General features: G+C 34.3%; 1 protein-coding gene across 1 annotated transcript in view; it reads left to right on the top strand.

Moving 5' to 3' along the window:
- Positions 1-24,400, top strand: part of Cnbd1 (cyclic nucleotide binding domain containing 1) — a 367,762-nt gene that overhangs the window by 249,070 nt on the left and 94,292 nt on the right. Inside the window, exons 9-10 of the mRNA XM_059253897.1 lie at positions 18,903-19,012; positions 20,886-21,036. Coding sequence (XP_059109880.1) covers positions 18,903-19,012; positions 20,886-21,036 — 261 coding nt within the window. The remainder of the gene's footprint in view (positions 1-18,902; positions 19,013-20,885; positions 21,037-24,400) is intronic.

The raw sequence follows: 24,400 nt of genomic DNA, 5'->3' as shown, positions 1-24,400 counted from the left end.
TGTGTTCTTCAATCAAACCTGATTTTTCTTAATCCAAAATAAATCCATAGCCTCTCATTTCCTGTGTAAATGAATTGTAACCTCTCCCCAAAAGTAACATATCTTTTGCCTTAAATTTTGAAATTAAGATGTTTAAAAATAAGTAGGTTGGTTTGATCCAGCTATTTCCATAACCCAATGTCTCTTAGCAGACAAAAAAATATAAAGACAACATAATAATATATAGGACTCAGACTCTTTGTGTATTTCCCATCTTTATGTGGCTTATATTTTTATTATTCTATTCCTTTTAAAGGACTTTTTTAAAAACTAGTTTTCTTCCCCTAGTCTGTATATATATTTAAACATATTGTAAACCATTTAGAAGTTTTTGTTTTTATTTTCCTCTGAATCTGTCTTTACTGTACATATTTATCTTTTTCTGACCACATGAGTCTTTAAACTGCTAAGTGGCATTTCTAGGACCAAAGCAGTGGTTTTAGTAGCTGGCTCTGTCTCATTCCTTGGCTTCCTGAGAGTCTAGCTTCATGGTGGAGGTACTGGTCAGAGCCACATTTATCACCCCAACTTTGGAGTGTTGCCAGCTGCTCATAAACACCATAAAGAGTTTGGTAGTAGGACCTCTTAAAGAGCCACCCATTTTTGCCACTAGCACTGAGCCAGACAGCTGTCTCCTAAAGAAGCTGTGCCTCTGCTCACTACCAGCAAACAGAATCCACCACAGAAAAGGCAGCTACCAAGAAGTTATGCTTGACTCTATTATTGGGTATCTAGAATCCCTTTTTAAGCTTTGTCAGGTTTTATGTGGAAATTTTAGCCACATGTTGGAATGCCATATGTAATCAGCACTTTTTGTCCAGACCACCTGGTCCCAAACAAACACACACAAACGTATATTAATTACAAAATGTTTGGCCTATAGCTCAGGCTTATTAATAACTAACTCTTACAACTTCATCCATTTCTATTAATTCATGTACTGCCCTGAGGCTTGTTGCCTTTACCTCTATCACATTTTATATGTCTAATTCATTCTCCATCTGGCTAGTGACTCCTCTGACACCACCCTTCTTCATCCCATCATTCTCAGTTTGGCTTTCCCACCTAAAGTTATCCTGTCTTGCTATAGGCTAATCAGCTTTATTATTAACCAATTAGATTAATGCATATTCAGAGTGTAGAAAAGGATTGTTTTACAGCAATTGGACTTGAGATGATGTTAATTAACATAAGCACTTGCATGTTGTTAATTACATTAGGAAAATGGTGTCTGAAAGTCTGTTCTCACTATGAAATCACTAGTAGTGAAAGAACTTGTAGAATTTATCAAATATCCAACTTTATTTTCATTCATTCTATTTAAATCTCACTGTATACTTTTCTGCTTTATAAGATGTTAAATCAAATGATCATTGAGAAAAAAATCATCAAAATATCCCCACATATTATATATATTTCTTCTCCTACACATTCTGGTATAAACATCTCCTTGAGAATCATGTGAGTATGATGAATGGTGTGGGTTGCACTGTTGAGTGACTTTCTAACATCTCCAGCTAGTCCTTGCCAAGACAGGAGAAATCTAGAGCTCTACCTGTGGAATCCTCTGTGAAGATTTGGTTCTCAGTGATGGGTTGAGTTCTTCAGCAGCATGTGGAGGGACTGGGTAACAGCTTCCTTCCTTCCTTCCTTCTTTCTTTCTTCTTTCTTTCTTTCTTTCTTTCTTTCTTTCTTTCTTTCTTTCTTTCTTCTTTCTTTCTTTCTTTCTTTCTTTCTTTCTTTCTTTCTTTCTTTCTTTCTTTCTTTCTTTCCTTTTTTTAAGCCCAGTGAAGAGCATGCTGGTCTGAGGCTCAGCTTTTATACACCACAAGTGAAGAGACCAAGCAACAGCAATGAGGGTTCCTCCACTCACTACTCTGAGTGGCCTTTTCTGCTGTTTGTTTTATTTACTTGATATGTTCTGTTGAAGTCTACTTTCCTGACATTCCTAGAGCTTCCTAATACTGTGCAATAAACTAATTAAACTTACATGAAGGGAGTCCACTGTCTGTAACTAAACGTTGAAAGCTATGAGAGGGTTAATCATTTTATCAAAGACAACGTCCATAAGGGCTTGTCAGAATATCATCATTTGATTTTAGTTAATTAATATTTTATTGAACATTTGCTGTGTCTGAAATGCTATGCTAGTTGCCCTTATGGCAATAAAAATGTATCTTGAAATCAAATATTTGAGTAACTACAAAGTATTCATTACTACAGAGTTTGCATTTTGATTTCAATGATTTAGTAATTGAAAAAGATATGAAGTGTAATTTAAAACTGATGAAGTGTGTTACAAATATCATCCATTAAAATAATGTTTAATAGTGCACACTATATTCTTTACTGCGGTGAATATTAGTTGATTGCTTTCCAAAAGACAGTAAAAACAAAATGAAAATGGGGATTTATTTATTTGGAAAGTAAATGGTAATGATCATCTAGGCCAGGAAAGTAATATGGAATAGTTGGCAGATTTTGACTGAGAATAGCAGATAGAACAACCCAACTTAAGGGTTGGGATATAACATGGTGATAGAGTACTAACGTAATTTGTGCAACTTCCTTGAGTTTGTTCTCTGCCACTGCCAAGGAAGAGTGGCTCAGCAAAACCAACCCAAGCCAGTTGCTTGTTCCTGTCCAATGAAATTCAGTGAAAAGAAGAGATGTCCAATTTATATTATTGGCTCTTATCTTGTGTATTTTATCAAAATGGAAAGTATTTTGATCACTGAGGAGACACATAGTAAAAAATTTAAGAGAAATACACAGGTTGGTCAGTATCAGTAACATTTGAATGGATTGAGGAATCCAAAAGCCAACTATTTAGCAATCATTTCATGTAGGGCACAGGCACAAGAGGCAATGATGAATAAGGATAGAAAAATTAATGTGACAAGCATTTTAATTATTCAGGTTTGTTGCTTAGAATATCACTTTTGCATGTTTCCAGTACATCTAAACATCACTGACTGGCAGTTTTCACATGAAGGGACTTAAAATATACTGTTATTATTATTACTATTGCTATTATATTATTTCTTCTTCTCCTTCTCCCCCCTCTTCCTCTTCCTCCTCCTCCCCTCCCTTCCCCTCCTCCTCCTCCCCCTCCTCCCTCTCCTCCTTCTTTTCCTCCTCCTCCTCCTCCTCCTTCTTCCTCTTCTTCTTCCTATTGAAAAGGGAACATTCTATATAGTCCTGGCTGGCTTTAAAATTATTTGTAGCCCAGGCTATCTTCCAGCTCAAGATCTCGAGATCTTCAAGCTTCTTGAACACTGATATCACAGACATGCCCTTGTCTTTCTGTTTTGGTTTTAAATCTCAACCATACTACATTGTTGCTGCACAGGGCTGTGGATGCCCACCAACACACTCCAACCAGCTACCAGGATAGGCTTTGGAAAAACAGGATTAAATGAACTTGTCTGTGCTCTTACCTGCCATCTGCCAAGGTGGGGCAATGTAGCTAGAGTTTTCCTGCCTGGTCCACAGTCAGGACAAATCTCTCTCACCCACCAGTCCCACAGCCACTCAGACCCGACCAAGTAAACACAGAGACTTATATTGCTTACAAACTATATGGCCATGGCAGGCTTCTTGCTAACTGTTCTTATAGCTTAAATTAATCCATTTCTATAAATCTATACCTTGCCACGTGGCTCGTGGCTTACCAGCATCTTCACATGCTGTTTGTCATTGTGGTGCTGGCAGTGTCTCTCTGACTCAGCCTTCCACTTCCCAGCTTTATTCTCCTCCTTGTCCCGCCTACACTTCCTGCCTAGCCAATGGCCAATCAGTGTTTTATTTATTGACTAATTAGCAACACATTTGCCATACAGAACATCCCACAGCAGGGCAATGCTTTCTTTAGTAGTTCCTAGAAATATTTAACTGCATACCACCCTTATCTGCGTGTTTTGTGAGTTCAAGCCATTATTTATATGATCCCGGAAAGTCACTAAGTCCAAAAATGAAACTGTGTTTCCTGAATGGCTTATACACAGATATTTGAAATTTTCATTTTCATTATGAATCTTGCTTGTGTTTTTAAACTTTAAAACTTAAAAAAAAAACCCATGCTTTTATTTCTTTTTTCTTCCTTTGGCCACTAAAATACAAGTTGTTTCTGATGTTGACATCTTCAAATGCCCCTACAGATGCTAACAGGAATCTGTTATATTTATTTTCAGCTTTACTTATACCTTGTATCAGTATTTACATGTAGATTTATGATAACATTGATTATGAAAGGATAAAATTCAGGATCTGAATATATTTTATTATATAAATGTTCTTTGCCATTATCAATTAGGTACAATCTAAGGTACATTTGCCTTTTTGTGGTACAATATAATTGTCTGTTAATCTTTTCCTCTTCCTCTGTCTCTCTCTCCTTCCTGTCTTTTTTATGTAAAAGAGTCTCATTGTGTGTTCTCAGGCTAATCTGGAACTCATGATCCTTCTGCCTCAGCCTCTGTAGGATTGGGGTTTAAGGATTGAAGCCACCAGGGATAGCTACTTCCATTTTGTTCCTATGAAGCGTGTAATATTTAAAAAAATTCTCATGAAATTATGAAATAAAAGTTTTGCTGGAGTAGTAACTGGTAATAGAAATGTCTGATGAATATTTACAATTTCAAAATATTCTATAGAAATAATTCCTACTAGTATCATTATATAATCCCTATGACCTTATTCCTAATTAATGTTGAAAATAATGTAAATAGAAGTATCCTGCAGAAGATATCTTTATTATCCATTAGAGTGTTAGTATCTAGAATATACAAAGGATACAAGAAATTAAACTTTAAGAAATAAAACAGCTCAGTTAAAAATTAGTGCATAGAATTTAGTAGAGTTCTCAGAAGAAATACAAATGAAGGAGAAATATTTTTTAAAAATGTTCAGCATCTTTAGCTATTAGTAAATGCAAATTATAACTACTTTGAGATTTTGTCTTAATGAATAAGATCCAAAGAACAAATGCTGGTATAGATATAGGCAAGGGGAACACTTAGTCACTGCTTACGGAATTGCAAACTGGTCATACTACTGAAATCTGTGTGAAATCATATGAAAAATATATCTTTCATTTGATCCAGCTATATTACTTTTGGACATATACACAAAGGTATGTCTTGTTATGGAGATACATGCTCATCCATGTTCATTGGTGTTCTAGTCACAATGGCCAGAAAACGGAAACAGCTAAGATGTTCATTACTAGGAATGGTTAATAAAAATGTGGCATATTTCAATAGTATTTAGCACAATGAAGCATTACAGAGCTATTAAGAAAAATGAAATTACAAAATATGCAGATAAATGTATGGAGCTGGAAATAATCATTCTGAGTGAGGTAACCCAAGTCCAGAAAGACTAGCATTCTACATGTATCTACCCAGTTTGAACAGCACCATGTATAGAAGATGCTATCTTTCCTTCAATGTGTATTGTGTCTACTTTGACAAAAATCAAGTTGCTATAGGCATGTGGGTCCTCAATTCTTTCCCACTGATCAAGGACTATTTTTCTATCAGTACCACACTGTTTTTATTGTCATAGCTCTATAGTAGAACTTGAAGTTTGAGATGGCAATATTTGCAATAATTTTGTTATTTTTAATAGCTCTTTGGGCTATCCTGAGTCTTTTTGTTTCCTTATTACATTTAAGATTGCTTTTATTTTTTCAATTTCTGTGAAGAATTTTATTGGAATTTTTATGGGAATGAATCTTTAGATTGCTTTTGGTAGTATGGCCATTTTCAAATTTTTAATCCTACCAATCAGTGGACATGGCAGTTCCCTGTCTTCTTATCTTCTTCAATTTCTTTCTTTTTTTTTGCAAGTTCTTAAAATTTTCAGTGTACAAATTCTTTACTTCCTTATATTTATTCAAGATTTTTAACAGACTTTTTTGAATGGTATTATTTCCTTGATTTCCTTCTTGGTGTGTTTGCCATTTCAATACAGGAAGACTCTAACCTTTGTATGTTTTCTTTATGCTATTTTGTTGAGTGTATTTATCAGCTGTATAATTTTTCTGATGGCGTCTTTAGGGTCTTTTACCTATAGAATGACATTATCTGCTTTTTGTATCTTATTTATAACTGTCACTTGTTTTATTGTTTTAGCTAAGGCTTTGAGCACTATGTTGAACAGCAGTGGAGAGACAACATCCTTGTAGTAATTATGATTTTAGTGGAAACACTTTGAGTTTTTATCTAATTAGGATGATGTTGGCTCTCCATTTCCTATATGTTGCCTTTATCATGTAAGGGAAAATTTCCAGGACCTTTTCATGAATGAACACTGAATTTTATCGAAGATATTTTCTGCACCTAATGAAATGATCATATAGTTTCTGTCTGTGAGTTAATTTATGTGGAAGATCACATTTACTTATTAATTAAGTTGATCCATCACTGCATCTCTGAGATGCCAACTTTATCATGGCAGATAATCTTTCTGATGTATTCTTGAATTCCACTTGAAAGTAATTAATTGCAAATGTTTCTGTTTATGTTCATCATTTTTATTAGTGTATAATTTTCTTTATTTGAGGGGGTCTTTGTCTGGTTCTTGTATTGTTTTTACCATTGTGATAGACACAGAAATGGCTTTATGTATACATATTATATATATATATATATATATATGTTTCTATAACACATATATATGTTATAGAAATCACAATTATTAGCTTATTTGCCAAAAGACCAATTCCTAACTTATAAGGCAAACTATGTTCTCAAGAGACCTATCCTGAGTTTTCAAGTGGGTCCTATGTGCCATGACACGTAATTTGATAAGAATAATACAGAGAAACATTTGATAGAGAAATAAAGAGGAGAGAACGCAGGCAGAGAACAGACTGATCCAGATGCTAGCAGAGAAAGGCTACTGACGACTCTCCAGCATCAAGCTTCCTGCGGAGTGAGGCCTTATTGTACCTTACTGTCAGGCTTCTGGGATCAGGAACTCAAGATTGTAACCTTTTACATTTGATGTGTTTGTTTTGTTTTGTTGTTACAGGAACTACAGAAAAACAATACAATCCACATAATGAACATGTAGAGTTTTGTTCGGAATTTTTTTTCAATATGACAATATATATATTCAGAATGTTGGATGCAACCAAGATAGGATTTGTAGAATGCATGATTTCATTTATCACTCTGGATTTATCCTTCTCATTTTAGTTATTGTAAGAGAGATGAACACCATGTTAACCACTTATGTAAGATTAAAAAGTACTGCCACTGATCTTAAAAATCTAGCTTCTAGACTGTAATTAAATTAAAATGAATAAAAAATTATTCTATTATTTCCTGTCCCTTAGATACAAATAGCATCCAGTTAATAATAATAATATTCTTCTAATACTGAAATGCTCATGTAGTCGGAGTCCTTATAAAACACCAGACCATTCGTTGCACTTAAACAGATGACTGCTGAAGCTTTCCTTAGGATACAAATCATTTTCCTTTACCTTTAAGGATCGATTCCCACAAATAATTGTTATCAATCTCATGGAATTTTTCATGGAAAACTATATTTCCTATTAGTGCAATTAACTATAAACATTATATATCTTGATATTTAGATGTAAAGTTAAATTTCTCTGTATTTAAAAACTGGAATGATCATGCTGAGTGGTGGTGGCACACACCTATATCCCAGCACTTGGGAGGCAGAGACAGGATCTCTGTCAGTTCGAGGCCAGCCTAGTCTACAGAGTGATTTCCAGGACAGGCTTCAAAGCTACATAAAGAAACCCTGTCTCAAAAAAACAACAAAAAGACACAAACAAACAAACAAATAAATAAATAAAAAATTAAATGGTCAAGTGTAATCGTGCACTTCTGTAACCTCAGTACTTGTGCAGCTAGAGGCAGGAGGACCAGAAATTCAAGGTCAGGGACAGTTACATTGAGAGTTGAGGTCAGCCTGCTTTAAAAGAGACCATGCTTTAAAAAAATAAAATTACACAGTTCTGTTTTCTCATTTTAAAATACCAAAATATGTGAATATAAATCCAATATTTTTTCTAAGCAAACAAAAGACATTTACATCTATAGAAATAATGAATTATAATACCATTAACTTTAACGTGACATCTATAAATTTTAAAGTAGAACCTCTTTGAGTGCATATCCTTATTCTATCATTTTATTCTCTAGCCAATCTCTTAGAAAGTAGATAGTCCATGAAGGCATCACAGATTCTAGGTTTAACATGGCTTACTGGGCATCTCTGCATTAGTGAGATGCAGAAATCGACTTCACAGAAGGAAGGGAAATTAATGAACAAGTATTGTCTCATAGAACTTGGAATTTCAGGCAGTCATCCTCAGAGATGTCTGGATTCAATAGTTACTGGATTATATTTCTGCTTCCTACCCTTCAAGCCTCCTTAGGCCATGGCAAATACAGCTATATAGTCTTCACAGCCAGCTAACCCAGTGTAAATCCTGACTGTTCCAGGAAAATTATGGTATGACTCACTGGTTGGGCTTAAGTAAAAATCTGCTCTGAACAATTCATTCTGGCAGGGACAGAATTATAGCTCATCCATGATAAAATCCTTCTTGAAACAGTAGACTGCCAAAAAGGGGAAGTGTATTTTTTTTAAAAGGATGCAAACAACAAAACGTACATGCCTTGTGCAAGTGTAATTCTGGCATGAAAAAGGTCTTTAATGTGTTTATGCAGCAAAAGGTCAGAAGTGAACAGAACTGTCTCCCTTTTATCTTGAATATGCTCTGTCTTCTATGTGACTGTTGGTCCCAACTCATCTCTGTTTCTGTCCAGCTCTAATCTTCATCAGATCTGTCATTTGTAGGTGCCTAAGATTTGAACTGTAAGTGCAAGCTGCGTTTTAGGAGGTTTCACCTTTAACAAATGTTCTAAACTTTGCAGAGGAGCAGTGCTTATGATGCTGTTCTGTCTACTCATAAATTACTTTCCTATAACAGTAGGAAATGCAATCCCTTCTGAGTATTTCTGGGAGGTCTGTGTGGATTTCTGCTCAAGATTACTTGTATAAGAAAGTTTTTTTTTTTCTCAAAAACAGTAATATATCTTTGCCTTTGCCTCTGTTCCTGTCTGTAATCTATACCTCTGTCTATAATCATTGGTACTGCTTTTAATGATATCTGGGAGCTACAATATTTCAAATGCAAGTTACTCTCTTCTTATTTTCTCCCTCCTCAAAGTACCACATGAGTTCTTTAAGATAAAAATCTCTTTTAATAAATGGTGCTTTGCTTCATGGCTGCAGTGTTTTCCTATGAACAGTCTCAAGAGTAGTATACATAGTTCATATATGCACAGCTTCTATGGCATAACACTCCTAACTCATGATAAAGCACAGGGTAAGCTCTTTCTCTTCCAATACTGCCACTTCTGAGTCAGTGGCATTGCTGTATGTTTAAGATGACATACATGTTTTCTCAAAGCTTTCAGGTTAAATGTCTGTTATAAATTAGAATTGCAAATGCTCTGAAATGTAATTGATGTTTTCTTTATCCACCAAAAGAGGAAATAAAGCTTCTCCAGTGACAATCTTTCTTTTTCTCTTTTGTCTTCTTTATTCTCGTTCATTTTGTGCACTTTTGCATGCAGTAAACCTTACACAAGTCATTAATTTACCCACCATCTCTAGCGTCAATTTTCAAACTTAAAAGATAGTGTTGTTTTAGGTATTTTCAATGGATATAAGTAGCATTTTAAAAGATTCAGAAAGTTCAGATAATATTGCACAAAAGTACTCTGTTGAAACATGACAAATTTTTGATAAATAGAGGACCAGCATGCCAAAGACTTGATTTTCTCTATTGCTCTTTTTAGATTTCTAGCCTTACAGGAGTTTTAAAAAGATTTTTGCTGTTATGTTCATATTCATTAAAAAGATTAGATATTCATATGCTTTGGATCAAATGCTATAGTTACAGCGCTTAAACATCTCAAGTGGCTTTCTTTGACTTTCAAAAATTATTTCATGATTTAATGCTTATCCATGTTGATCTGAGAAGTCTCATTTTATGAAGTTTATTTAACATTAAGTCATTCTTTACCCAAAAAACCTTAGCAAACTTCTGCATTAAAATACCATTTACTTAACTTCTATTTTAGAAAGGGCACAGTAATACAGAACTTGCCACTTTGGGAACAGATTGCATTAATATTAATCTTAGATTTGTTTGACAAATACGATTTTAGAAAATATTCCTAGAATTTATCTAAAGAATATTTATAATAAAAATAAAATGTGGCCGGGCGGTGGTGGTGCATGCCTTTAATCCCAGCACTCGGGAGGCAGAGCCAGGTGGATCTCTGTGAGTTCGAGTCCAGCCTGGGCTACCAAGTGAGTTCCAGGAAAGGCGCAAAGCTACACAGAGAAACCCTGTCTCGAAAAACAAAAAAACAAAAAAATAAAAAATAAAAATAAATAAATAAATAAAATGTGAATCATATTTGAGTTTCTATCACAGAATGCATGGCTAATGTCTGAAATATTAACAGTAATGTTTCAGACATTACATGGAATGATTCTGATTACTAAACAGCTACTTAGAAGAAGTATCTTGGTATGTCATTTATTCACATATTTCTAAAATATTTGAAATATAGTTCTAAAGAAAAGAAAAAGATATACACAAACAAGTTTTCTTCAGTCATGATGGAACCATTACAGAATGCCACTTATCACCCTCCCTGGTTGCTCATTCAGTATCCTTAGTGATGTGCTGTCTTTGAGAAAATCAGGATTATTTTGTTGGTTCTTCTGAGGGAGATCCATACATGTCTTTATGTTCTTGTCAATAAACATTTAAAGTAACCATTTAAAATTATTATTTTTCAATAAGTAGAGAAAAGCAAAGTTAACTAGTGACATCAATTTGATATTTCTAATGTTTAGCCAACTTTTTTCCTAGAATACATCTTAAGTTGTGTCTTTACTTGTTTAAAATTGTATTTTGTAGTTAAAATATAAAATAATATCTGTGAAAATACCATAATGCTATCATTGTTTTGTATACTAATGACCAAGAAATAAGTAGCAATACACAGACATCATTCTTATAAATAATTTCCTAGATATGAATTATAGTTTATATAAAGATAGCTTTCCAAGCATTCCAACTCTTACCAAGTGAATGGTAAGAGTTCAATGGCATGAGATTAAGGTAGACTGGACACAAACATGAAACAGTGCTGTGGATGATTGATTGATAAATAAAACACTGATTGGCCAGTAGCCAGGCAGGAAGTATAGGCAGGACTAGCAGAGAAGAGAATTGAGAGAACAGGAAGGCAGAGAGGAGGAGATGCCAGTCTGCTGTCCAGGGAGCATCATGTAAAGGCAGCAGGTAAAGCCATGGAACATGTGCCGACATATAGATTAAAAGAAATGGACTGAGTATAAGAGTAAGAGCTAGACAACGGTAGGCCTGAGCTAATGGCCAAGCAGTTTAAATAATATAAGCATCTGTATATTTATTTTATAAGTGGGCTACGAGACTGCCGCGGCTTGGCGGAACCCAGAGAGAAAAACTGTAGCTACAGGACAGAAATAAAGAAACACAGAAAAGTGACTGAGTGATACAATTAGAATAAGGAAAGTAAAGGTAACTCCCAATGAGAAAACAAACAAAAGAGTGAAAATATTAAAAAATTTCACTGTTATACAATGATGTCGGAGTAAGGAAATAATAATTGCAGTTAGACAGGTGAAACATTTGGTGCAAGGTGTTTCAAGGTTAATTTGACAAAAAGTGATACAGAGCAAAATCTATGTACTGGATAAATCTCCCTAAACCATGATACTAATATATTCCGACTTTTTATAAAATTTTGGTGCAATAACTTAAATTATTAACAATTCCAATTATTTTGCAATTGCAAACAACTAAACTATCCATCAAAAATGGAATGGATGAATTAATTCTGGAACATTATAGATTGAGAGATGACAGTCAACAAAAACAATGAGGTAAATCATCTATGTACATGTGGAAAGATGTTCCATGCACATCAAAAGTGAAAACATGAAAGAATGGGAAAGGAATTAGTTGTATGAAGTTACTGTGTCATAAGTGTAACTGTATTCACAGACAAACTGAAAATAATTTAGATTTAAATGTGTCAGATAGTATACTGTATTTCAAAACATAACTGTTAAGATTTAGATCACCTGGGTATGAAGTCTGTCTTTGAGGCCTTGGATGTTCTGTAACACAACTCAAGAAATATGTGTTATACAGGGTTGATATCAGAGTCTAAATTGGATTTCAGGGAAAAACAAAACAAAAAACATCATTGAACAGGTAGCTAAAGTAAGCAATTTTAATCACATCTTAGCTTTCTTCTTTGAAGCAGTACCATATCCTCATGTTTTAAGCATGGCTGGTGTGCAAACTAGTGATGTTTCTGTGAGTTGGAAGACTCCTAGTGTGAGGATAATGAGGATAAGCAAGGACATTAGAGAAGGAACTCCTTAAATAGTTCAAAGATACGCTAACCAAATAGTAAGATCACAAAAATAAGATCTTTATGTTCATGATAGTGTGTGCATTCTGTGTTCATGGTATTACCTCCAACATCATACTCTTGATGTCAGTACTAAACCCATGGTTTTCTGATTCTGTATTCTTATGGTTATCTTCTGTTCACAGTCCTGCAGGTTTTCATTTTACATTTAGTTCTTGAGACTCATCCTGAGATTTTCTGAAGAGTGGAACATTGGTGTTTGAATTAAGTTCGTAATCTGTTGAAATGAGTATTTTCAGTGTTTGGACATTGCTTCTCCTTCCAAAAACATTTGACTACATGTAGATTCCATTGTCTACTGTCTGTCCCATTCCATTGTTCTGTGTATCTCTTCTGGTAACATTACAGCATTTTGAGGAAGGTGACTTTATAAGAAGTCTTGACTACAGTAGTGTCTTTCTTAGTCCTTTGTTCTTTCCTTGCAGTATTTTGCTGGTGTTCCTATGTCTTTTGCAACTTTCTAAGAAATATCAAATCAGTGTTAGTATCTACAAAATAAGGTTACAGTGGAATTTTAATGAGTTCCCTCCCAACTTCATCTCTCTTTTTTAATTTTACTTTCATTATTAGTTTTAATGAGGCAATACTGAGTCTGTAGATAATTTAGGAAGAAACTTCTATAGTAACAATATTAGATCTTTCCATTTAATGATGTAAAATATTACTATACTTACGTAGAACTTCTTGGATACCATTCATCACTTGTGTATAATTTGTAGATTTATATGTATCTTGTAACTTTTCTCACTTGTATACATTAGGTTACTTTTATAAGTACTTTTATATGAAGTATTTAACTCAGGTTATGCAAATGTACATGATAGTATATGTTAATAATATACACTTATTATTTTAAAATTCTATATATGTTTAAAATACAGCTTGATTATATCCCACTCTCATTGCCTTGGGAACTTCTAAACATAGTTCCCTCCAAACTTCATGCCTTCCTTTTATTCATTTTATTTTATTATTATGTTTTAACTCACTAAATCTAATAGTTGTTGCCCAAAGTCTCAACTGTGTGGGGTCAGTTGCTGGGTCTTAATAAGCCAATGAATTGCCACCTTGTAGCTGAAGTTTTTCTGTGTCCTGCCTGGTCCGCAGCCTCTCAGACCCAAGTAAACACACAAAGGCTCATATTAATTAAAAGTGCTTGGCCATTAGCTCAGGCCTACCACTGACTAGTTCTTACATTTAAACTCAGTGCATTTCTGTTAATCTATATGTTGCCACATGTTTTGTGGCTTTACCTGTGTGCCATTACATGCTGCTCCCTGGATGGCAGGCTGGCATCTCCTGACTCAGCCTTCCACTTCCCATAATTGTCCTTGTCTATTTATCCCACCTCTACTTCCTGCCTGGCTACTGGCTAATCAGCTTTTTATTTATCAGCCAATCAGAGCAACACATTCACAGCATACAGACCATCCCACAGCACCTCCTCTCCTCTAACAAAGATAAATGATTTTCACTGCCTGAGAAGCCATCAACTGCCAATAGCTTCTCAAGTAGGGGTGGAGCCTAGGTATTCTTCCCTATAAACCTGTATTGAAACTTACAACTGGGTTGATCCTGTGTAGATATTATTCAGGTAACCACAGCTGATTTGAGTTCATATAGTCATATCATATCCAGAAGACAGAGTTTCATATTGCCACCCTCCCCTCCTTCAGCTTTTACATACTTTCTGCCCAAACTTCCAAGATATTTCTGGGTCTTGGTAGAAGGTAAATAGGTTGGTGTAGGTATCCCATGTGTGGCTCAGCATTCTAACTTCCTTATTATCAGCACTTTGAATAGTGAGGAATTTCTGCATTAATCTTGACTCACTAAAGTAAGAAGCAACTCTGACCATGGTTGATAGAAGAACAGTTACTTCGCATGCAGTTTGACAACATGCTTAATCCAACAACAATAATAGGTTCACTTTAAAGTCTCTAACTTCCTAAACATAAGTATTGTTTTAATTTCAAATTGCTAATTATTGATATGATTGAATTTTTTTGTTTTAATTTTGTATTGTTTACTTTAGTTGATATCCCTAATGAGTTTCAGAATCTTAGTCCATTTTTTTTCAGATTTCCTACATATATAATTATATCATAGGAAAATGTTTTATTTCTCTATTCCTTATATATTTTGTGTGTTTTTTCTCTTGTATCATTTTTTATGAATTCAATAATATGTGGAAAATAAATAATAGAGAGAATATTATTGATATTTCTACTCTGGATAGAAAAAATACTTCCCCAATGTTTGTTCTTATCTGTAAATAGACATTTTAATCAAGTTCAAGAAATTGCTTTCTGCACCAATTTGCTGACAGCTTTGTCTTGAATAATTATTAAAGTTTTTTAAAATATTGTTTTGTCATTTTGTACTAGAGATGGTACACAAGGACTTTCACATGCTAGATATTCTACAACAAAGCTATTACTCAGCTGTAGATATTGAATTAAGTTATATTCTGAATTGATTGATACAACTTGTATTTGTTTAATCTGTTGATATGATGGATTACATTAATTTATTTTTGAACATTGAACAAATGTGGCATATCTTAGATAAATCCCTTTGATTTTGGTGTGTAATTCTTCCATGTATTATTAGCTATATTTATTTATTTTCCAGTGCTAGGGATCAAACACTAGATCTGCACAATCAACAACTGTTCTAACACTGAATTACATCCATATCCCACAATGTTGGGTTTTACTTACAAATGTTTGGTTGAAGATATATGCCTATTTTCAATGCATGCTTTAAAGTATTTCAGTCACAATAATTTAAGCATGGTCATTAGCAAAAAAACAAGTTTCAGTAGAAAATCTGAAATGAAAATTATTCAAAGTAGGATGGTTGGAGAGGAGTTGGTGATAATTAATTAGATTAAGAAGATATTAAGATAGATCTTATATACTAGATATGGTAGTAAATGCCCATAAATCTCATTGTTTGAGTTGCAGAAATGACTATGAGGCCAAGACCAGCTAAGCCTACTTAGTGAATTCCAGGCTAACCAGGGCTGCCAGAAAGAACTTGTTTTAAAACATTTTAAATAAATAAGTAAACTAAAGTAGAAATAGATTATAGCTTGAATTCTAATTGGTCTTAATAATAAAAACCCAGAGCCAGATATTAGGGTAAATGCTGAAAGATCAGAGAATTAAAGGAGCAAGCCACAGCTGCTTCTGATCCCACCAACTCCTCATCCTAAAATGGGGGAGCTCCTGTCTCCTCCCACCTTGTATTCTTGTCTCTGCCCAGCCATATCACTTCATGTCTCCACCTCCCTCATGTGGGGATTAAAGGCATGTGCCTCCCAAGTACTGGGATATAATGCATGAGATTCCAATGAAAGGCAGGAACCTCCACTTCCTGGCTCTGTTTCTCTTTCAGACTGGATTAATCTTGTGTAGCCCATTGTGGCCTTGAACTCCTGATCTTTTCACTTCCTCCTCCCAAGTGCTGGGACTAAAGGTGTGTGCCACCACAGCCTGGCCTCTATGGTTAACTAGTGGCTAGATCTGCCCTCTGATATTCAGGCAAGCTTTATTTATTAGAGCACAAACAAAATATCACCACAGTAGATCTTAAGGAATTGACAACTAACTTTGGAGTTAAGGAAAATAGGTAAGAATGGTGCCTTGGGTTCTGGAGAGATGGCTGAGTAGTGAAGAGCTCTTCCAGTCTCAGAACATATAAACAACTCAAAGCCTTTGCAGAGAAATATCATGATCTTTATTGTTAAGAAGCTGATAAATTAGATTCCAGAAATTATGAATACAAGCAAAAACCAAATATTAAAAGTGTTAAGATTAAAGTTATTATTCATACACAGATCTCTGTATTTAGTAGGTTTTTCTTTAACATGTGTTACATAAGGATAATTTAATAACATAGAAAAATTCATGAAATATGAGGAAAAACAAAAAAATGCATTTTAATGGTTACAAAACAATAGTTCCGTATTTGTTACGTGTCTGGTTGCAATGAAATACTTCACAAAAGCAACTTAAGGAAGAAGGGCTTTATGTGAAGGTATAGTCTATCATCCGATGGAAGTCATGGCAGCAGGAGTTTGGAGTTTGAGGCAGCTTGTTACATTCTGTCAGGAGTTAGAAAGCAGACAGCAAGAACTACTGGTGCTCAGCTTCCTTTCTCCTTTTACTTGATCTGTAACTCCAGCCCATAGAATGATGCTGCACACATTCAGTATGTGTCCTCCTCCGTCAGTTAACCTAGTAAGGAAATCTTATAGACATGTCCAGAGATGTGTTTACATGATGATTGTAGATCTCATAATGTTAATAATCAAGATTAATCATCACAATTCCTAAATGTTTGCGACTACACCCTTCTCTAAAAAGAAAATGAAGAAAAACAACCAAATCAATCACATTTCCCAGTGTATTAGAGATAATATTGGAAAGTTACATAGATAAAATATAGTGTGTTGTGTTATGTACAATTATCTGAAAGCAAGAAAAATTAAAAAAAAAACCATGACTGAACTAGGCATTTATAAATGGAAGTTCAAACAGAAAAATTAAATCCCTAAAGAAAATATAAGGGCAAATGTCAGTGAACCAGGAAATTGTCACTACACAAAAGAATCAGAGTTTTCAAAACAAAAAAAACTGTTTTAGAACAAGTTATTATTGGAAAAAATATGAGCACATTCAATAAATTAAAATGATGATTTAAGAGCAGTTGAATAGTTACAGTCTAGTCTACTTGGAAACCTAGGTAGGAAGCAATAATAGAATATTAAAAGAAAGCAAACAATTAACTAAAGATTTTTAAAAGCTGAACTTTAAAAAGAAATTCAAAATTATCAACATTAGAAATAAATAATAAAGGTCGATTGTTCTAATCAACTAATATCCTCAATCTTATGAGAACATTTACATCTTATAGCAGTCCTTATCAATGCACTTTGATATAACTTAATACTTTAAATATAGCACTTTGTGTCTTTTATAGCTTATACTATTAGAAGTACATGTTTATAGTTTTGAATTTATACTGATGTTTGCTTATGATACTTTTTATCCTTCAGTGATTTTTAAATTAAGATCCTAGATACAGTTGAAATATTTAGAAGGCCTGAGGTTCAAAATTCATAGTAATAATAACAAATTCATATATAGTATTTACTCTGTGGCATACATAGCTAAGTATATTTCATATATTTACTAAGGAAAGCATCAGTCACAGGGGAAATTACATTTCATATTACAAAGCAATTCTGAAAGTTAAAATGAAAAAGGAAAAACAAACATGAAATTCTATAAAGATCAGATCCTCAAAAGCCAGAGTGACAAGAGGAACAGTATTACACAGAGCACAGTGTATTAGAACTCTGAATATCAGTCCTCTACAATACCATAAATACATAAAATCAAAAAATGGGGAACTTTGAAGAAAGAACTTTGAAGAAGCCTCTGGGTTTAAAAAACACATCTTCTCTGCCTCCCTTCCCCCACTTGCTCATCTGGAGACAAACAAGGAACACACAGAGAATTCCAAGCAGGCCAAAAGCCACAGCTCAGAGGCATAATGTAATTTGTATAAGAACACATAGGAACTAACCGAGCAGGTTTCACCATAGGCCAGCATACCCTGAAAGCCTTTGCTTGTAACTGCTAATATACTCAAAATTTGCTTGTTCAGCTGAAGGTATGGAGTCTAGAGAGTCAATAATAACCTTTTTGGGGAACTCACTATTCAAATCTATGAAAGTTTAAAATCAGACATATTAGAAATACTTTTTAAAGATTACTTTAACCCCTCTCTGGGGGCATGTGCATGTGTACACACACTTTAGTGCAGGTGCACTATCCACTGGATTTCCCTGGAGCTGGAGTTTCAGGTGTTCAAGAGCTGCCTGATGTAGGTGACGGTAACCGGTAACCAAATTCCACTTCTAGAAGAAGCAGTGCACTCTTTTAATTGCTGAGCCCTTCTCTCCAGCACCTAGAAATATTTTTAATATAGAATCCAGCATTTTTTGCAGATGGGTGCTTCCCAAGACTCCCCTTCATCTCCTCTATTAGACAATACTAGCACTTGATTGCTGTCCTGACGAAGCCTTCTCAGTGATTATTTCTAAAGGGGTACATATTTATACACTTTTAAAATTTTACTCTACATGTAGCATATATAACGTGGCATCTATTCAGAAAATGACTGTAAAGAGTTGTTGAGTCAAGTAGACTAATTTTTTCTTGTCAGAATAATCAAAATAGTTTTATGTAGCACGATTGTAAATAATTGGATCCCTTTCTTTCTCATTTTCAGTGTTAGTAGAAAGTGGAACTGTCATTTCATTTGTTGGTTTTATAAATTCTGGATATTGTAACATTTATAGAGATGTTGTGGGACTCATGAAACAACGATTACACAAAGTGGTGAGTTTCAGCTTATTTGTTGATTTTTAATAATTAATTACTCTAATGAATAAAGAATGCTGGGTAGCATTTCTCATGCATATTGATCACAATCTTGTTTTATTTAAGAAAATAACAGTTGAATTATTTGGGGAATTTTTATTTGGTTTATTTTGTATAATAAGCTGAAAGATTCAGGAATGAAGTATATGGAGTAAGATATGCTTATAAATTGAAAAATGACTAATAACCACAATATAAGCTACTTCATCTCCTTTATCAGGGAAATGGAATTTGAAACCATAGCAAGGTACTACCACAATAGAACAGAAGGGATAAGATGAAGTTTACCACACAGTTCACCTTTCCTTCTAAATATTTACTCAGTGAGAAAAGGAAACCTGTCTACCTAGAGACTCACTGGAATCCTCGCAGTCCATGAACTAGAAGCAATCTAAATGTCCATTAATGATTGAATGGAGACATTGTATTGTATTTAGACAATGGACTACCACACAGAGTAAAACAGAACCAACAATATGTATAAGTTGTATGAATCTCAACACAGGTAATGTGAGAACATCAAAGCCCAAAGAGCACCATGTTCTCACTTCACTTTCCTTAACCAGGCAAAAAGGAGTCATATAATAAAAAAAGAATGAGTGATTGTTTCTCTGATAGTATTTAATAGGATTCAATTAAATATGTAAACTGGCTTATGCTATGGCTCATTAGTCATACTCAGGGTAAAGATTTACCATTTGCAGAAATGGCAAATATTCAAGATGTTATGACTTTGACTACAACACACTTACCACGACTTCCTCCTTGTCCAGGTGCCTGTCAAACACCTGTCCTGGGGAAAAATTGTTTTTTCCATTGCTTACTGTTACCTGATCATCAAGTCACCCAGAAAAGATGTCATCATTTTCTCCAGAACCAACTGTACTGAAATTGCCATAAAGTCTTCTCCACAGGGCCCTTAATGTGAAATAAATTACTAGATTATTGAATTGAAATAACTATCATTACTAAGAAAACATATAATAGTTGGAATATGAATATGGCTTACTGGAAGAACACTTATAGTGTGTTCAAGGACCTGAGATCAATCCCCAGTAACACGCTTAGGAGCAAACATGTCCAGACAATAGAAGAACAAAGGCAAGAGATAATTTCTATCTCAGTTAACCCCATCACATACAACCAATACAGTGTTTCCACCCTATCCTCTCAGTTACTCCAATAACCGTGTCTCCCAACTAAGGCTAAGGCTTATCACAATTGGTAGCTCACAAAATCTGGTAAGTTACACTCGGATCATAAAGTAGTATTCTAGGGCCTTTGAAAACTTCAATTATTTCCACATTTCTCAGATATCTTAATGTGTTCAAAAATGAAATGCAGGGAAGTGCGACAGCCCAGTTGGTAAAGGTACTTGCCACTGGGCCTGTCAAACTGAGCTTGATCTCTGGCCCACATAGTGAAAGAAGAGAACTGAATCCTGTAAGTTGTCCTCAGTCCTCTACATTCATAGCATCATCATCATCATTGTCACCACCATCACCACCACCATCATCATCATCATCATCTCATCATTGTAATCATCATCGTGGTCAACTCACACATACCCTGAATAAACAAACATTAAAATAATGGAATAGATGCATAACTAAATGACAGTGTTGTCAGCTATCTTGCATACACTGGTGTTCTTGACTGCATCATTGCTATAATATAAAATGAAAACAATAAAATGTAAATGTTTTCTCTGATTTCAATAAACTTGATTGCTAATATCTTTCAGCTAGTTGGTTTATGAATAACTGAGTTACTGACAATAATGGTTACATGAATAATTTTATTAAAACTCTATTGTCCATATCTTTTTCAGAAAAAAACTAAAAAACTTGTTTATATGGGTAAACTTCGGGAGAAGGAGTCCTTTGGTGAGATCAGCATTCTTCTTCAAACTCCTTTCACGTGCACAATTATTACCGGACGAGAAGTTGAGATGACTATTATCGAGGATAAGGATATACTTGGTAAATGCATAAATGCCCTTGACCTGTTAAGCCACCTAATGAAATGGATTTTTGTAAAGGGCAGGGTTTTTTTAATTGACAAATTGGGGTATACAGTGAGTGTGGATATATATGTAACAGAGGTAAGAGAAATGCAAGATAGATGATAGACAGACAGAAATATAGATGACCTCTTATACTATTCTGATTCAGTTTTGTTATTTTCAGATTATATTAGCTACGTTTTAAAAGAGTTGGCTGAAATTACTAGTCTTTTGAAAATTCATAAGGTAGTGTTAAAAGTAGCAGCCCTAATTTTACATGGATGTTTTATGATCATCTTTAAGGTGTTTCTTTTATGATTTTGAATCAGGTCAAATATGTACAATTCTTAAAGTACATCCACCCCCAATATACATGCATACCAAATACACATAAGCATACATGCATGCACATGCACACATACACACACATATACACACAGCTATATTTTCAGTATTCACATTTACTAAAATTTTATGGTTCTAGTAATCATAAAAGAATAATGATGTCATCACAAATTAGGTCATGCAGTTGAATATAAGCAGAAATGAATAGTATTTAAGCCATAATACAATATAATACAAAGTGGTTCTTGAAAATAGAGAATGTCATATACTAGTTAAATAATGAACTAGGAGATATTTCTGGACATTAACATGGATGAATGATTTTCTGAAACAAAATCAAAGTGAGAGAATGCGTGGGTCCCAAATTTTGATCATTTATACATCTGGAGAATGTGCAGGCTATACTTCCTAAAAATCTTACTCAAAATGAAAAATATAATCTAATTTCCTATGTCTGTTTTAAAAGATTTGGTTATGAAATGGTGTTTGTTAATTTCCTTCCCTTCTGTGTCATTCAAATACAACACCCTAGAAGCTGAAGATCACTTAACAACATATACTAGCTACCAATTAAAATAATATTTCTTTCACTTTATGTATGCCATGTTTTTCCTTTCACTAAGAATATTGCTGGTATACATGAATATACTAGATCTCCTTTTATGTAAATAAAGAGTTCACACATTACTATTATTCAGAGCTTTCCAGAGAAACAGAACCAACTGAATATTTATGTATGTAAAGGAGATTCACTGGGAAGAGCTCAGGTGGAACCAGGAGTTCATGAAGCCACAGGGAATTCTCTTTGCAAAAGCTAGTGTTGTTATTCAGTCTAAAGACTGAGGTCTGAGAACAAGGCAAGCTGTTGGGGAAACTGGTTTTGGTCCTAGTCTAAGACCAAAGATCAGAAAAGTGTGTGTGTGTGTGTGTGTGTGTGTGTGTGTGTGTACAAGTAGTGGGGAAATATACTAAGTTCTAGGGTATGAATGTTTGAGAGTCTGTTTTCTTCATGCATAAAGATAATACATGTCATAATAAGAAGGGAGATAGAAATTAGAGATGTAGTAGGGAGAATTCACCCTTCATCTGTCTTTGTAGCTCTGTTTATATATTGGATAATTGAATTTTACTGTTAACACTCTGACTATGAGCCTTCCTTTCCCAGTCTTCTAATTCAGATACTAATCACTTTTAGAGATATCCTTATACACATACCTAAAAGACTTTTCACCGCCTATCAGAGAATTCCATAGCCCATTCAAATTGACACATGAAATTAATTATCAAACACAGGAATGTGTTTCTTTCAGGCGTGTATTAGAATTTCCTTTGCCACCTGGCAGCCCCGTATTTAAATAAATGGCATAGTATAAAGATTAAATTGTTGGTGTGCTTGCTATTCATCTTCTAAAATTTATTCTACAGTTCATTTATTTTAAGACTGATTCCACAAGGCTATTGTCATACTATTTCCTTGACTCATTAGTCCCTAGGGAGAATTATGATTAAGAACTATATTTTCTCAAAATTCATAAGGAAACAATAAGTTTATTCTAGAGTATATTTATATTTCTACATTCTATGTATTTTATGTTTTGTTTTAAGAGAGTTAAGATTACATTTAAAAATGTAAAATAGATTACATTTAAAAATGTAAAATAGTTCTAGCAAAATAATGCATGGTCTTTTTTTATTTAAAAGTTTTTTTTTTCATTTTACATACCAACCACAGTTTCTCCTCCCTCCCATCCTCCTCTTCCCCCACCTTGCCCCCACTCCATTCCACATCCACTCTTCAGAGTGGGTAAGACCTCCCATGGGGAGTCAGCAAAGTCTGGCATATCAAGTTGAGGCAGGACCAAGCCCCTCCCCGCTGCATCAAGGCTGAGCAAGGTATCCCTCCATAGGGAATGGGCTTCAAAAAGCCATTTCTGCATGGTCAATTTTAATGAAAGGAACATATTTACATGTGAAAAATTAACTTTAATTTGCACTCTGTGTGTTTGTATTCTTGTGCATGGAAGTAGGTGTGTGTATGGCATTAAGGATGGAAACTAGGGCTTTACACATAGTAGGCAAGTATTTATCCAACACTATTTATCCAAAATTTGTTTCTGTAAAATTATTATTTTAAATACAATTTGTTGTTTGACAGTTTCATACACACACACACACACACACACACACACACACACACACACACACATATATATATATATATATATATATATATATATATATATAATGTATTGTGGTTACTCTCTCTCCATACCAGCTCACATCCTCTTCCAATCCCTGTCAACATCCTACTCTACAAGACTCTTTGCCACATTTATGTCTTTAATTTTATGAACCATTACATTTAACTGCTACTATTTTCATGGCTATGGCTTTGGAACTGTCAATTAGAGGCTGATGAGCTCATGAATAGGTTCCTTGTCCTCTAACATTTATCAATAGCCAAAAATTCTCATGGAAGTGGTAGGGACCTTGAACCATCCATCCCCTAGCCCATGACTGACTCTTCACAAGTCCAGTTAAATTTAGACGCAGTCAGGAAATCTAAGCTGCTATGAGATCATGAATGTAAGGGCTGTGTCTTTCCCAGAAGATAGTAATTTCATCATACTTCTCTCTATACTTCACCTCCTACATTCTTTTTATCCTGTCTCCTAAAATATTTACTGAGCCTTGGGGAGAAAAGTAGTATAAATATCCTATTAAGGGTTGAGCATACAACCATCAGTTATTCTTGTTTGTTGTTGCTGCGTTGTTAAAATTTATTATAAACTCAAATAGACATATGCCACACAGACAAATACTCCAGTGTGAATAAAGGCAAATTCCTGTCAAAGTAATACAGTCCATGTTATAAGTACAATGACGGTAGAGAATAATAAAGGCAGTATTCAGAAGTTGATAATGATGAATGACTGAAAGCCCAAGTCTTAAACTATTTTCTGTGAGAATATAGGATCCAGAAAAATATACTTCAT

The sequence above is a fragment of the Peromyscus eremicus genome, chromosome 2 (genome assembly GCF_949786415.1).
Source record: "Peromyscus eremicus chromosome 2, PerEre_H2_v1, whole genome shotgun sequence".
Taxonomy (NCBI): Eukaryota; Metazoa; Chordata; class Mammalia; order Rodentia; family Cricetidae; genus Peromyscus; species Peromyscus eremicus.
This window is presented reverse-complemented; position numbering and strand designations above follow the sequence as displayed.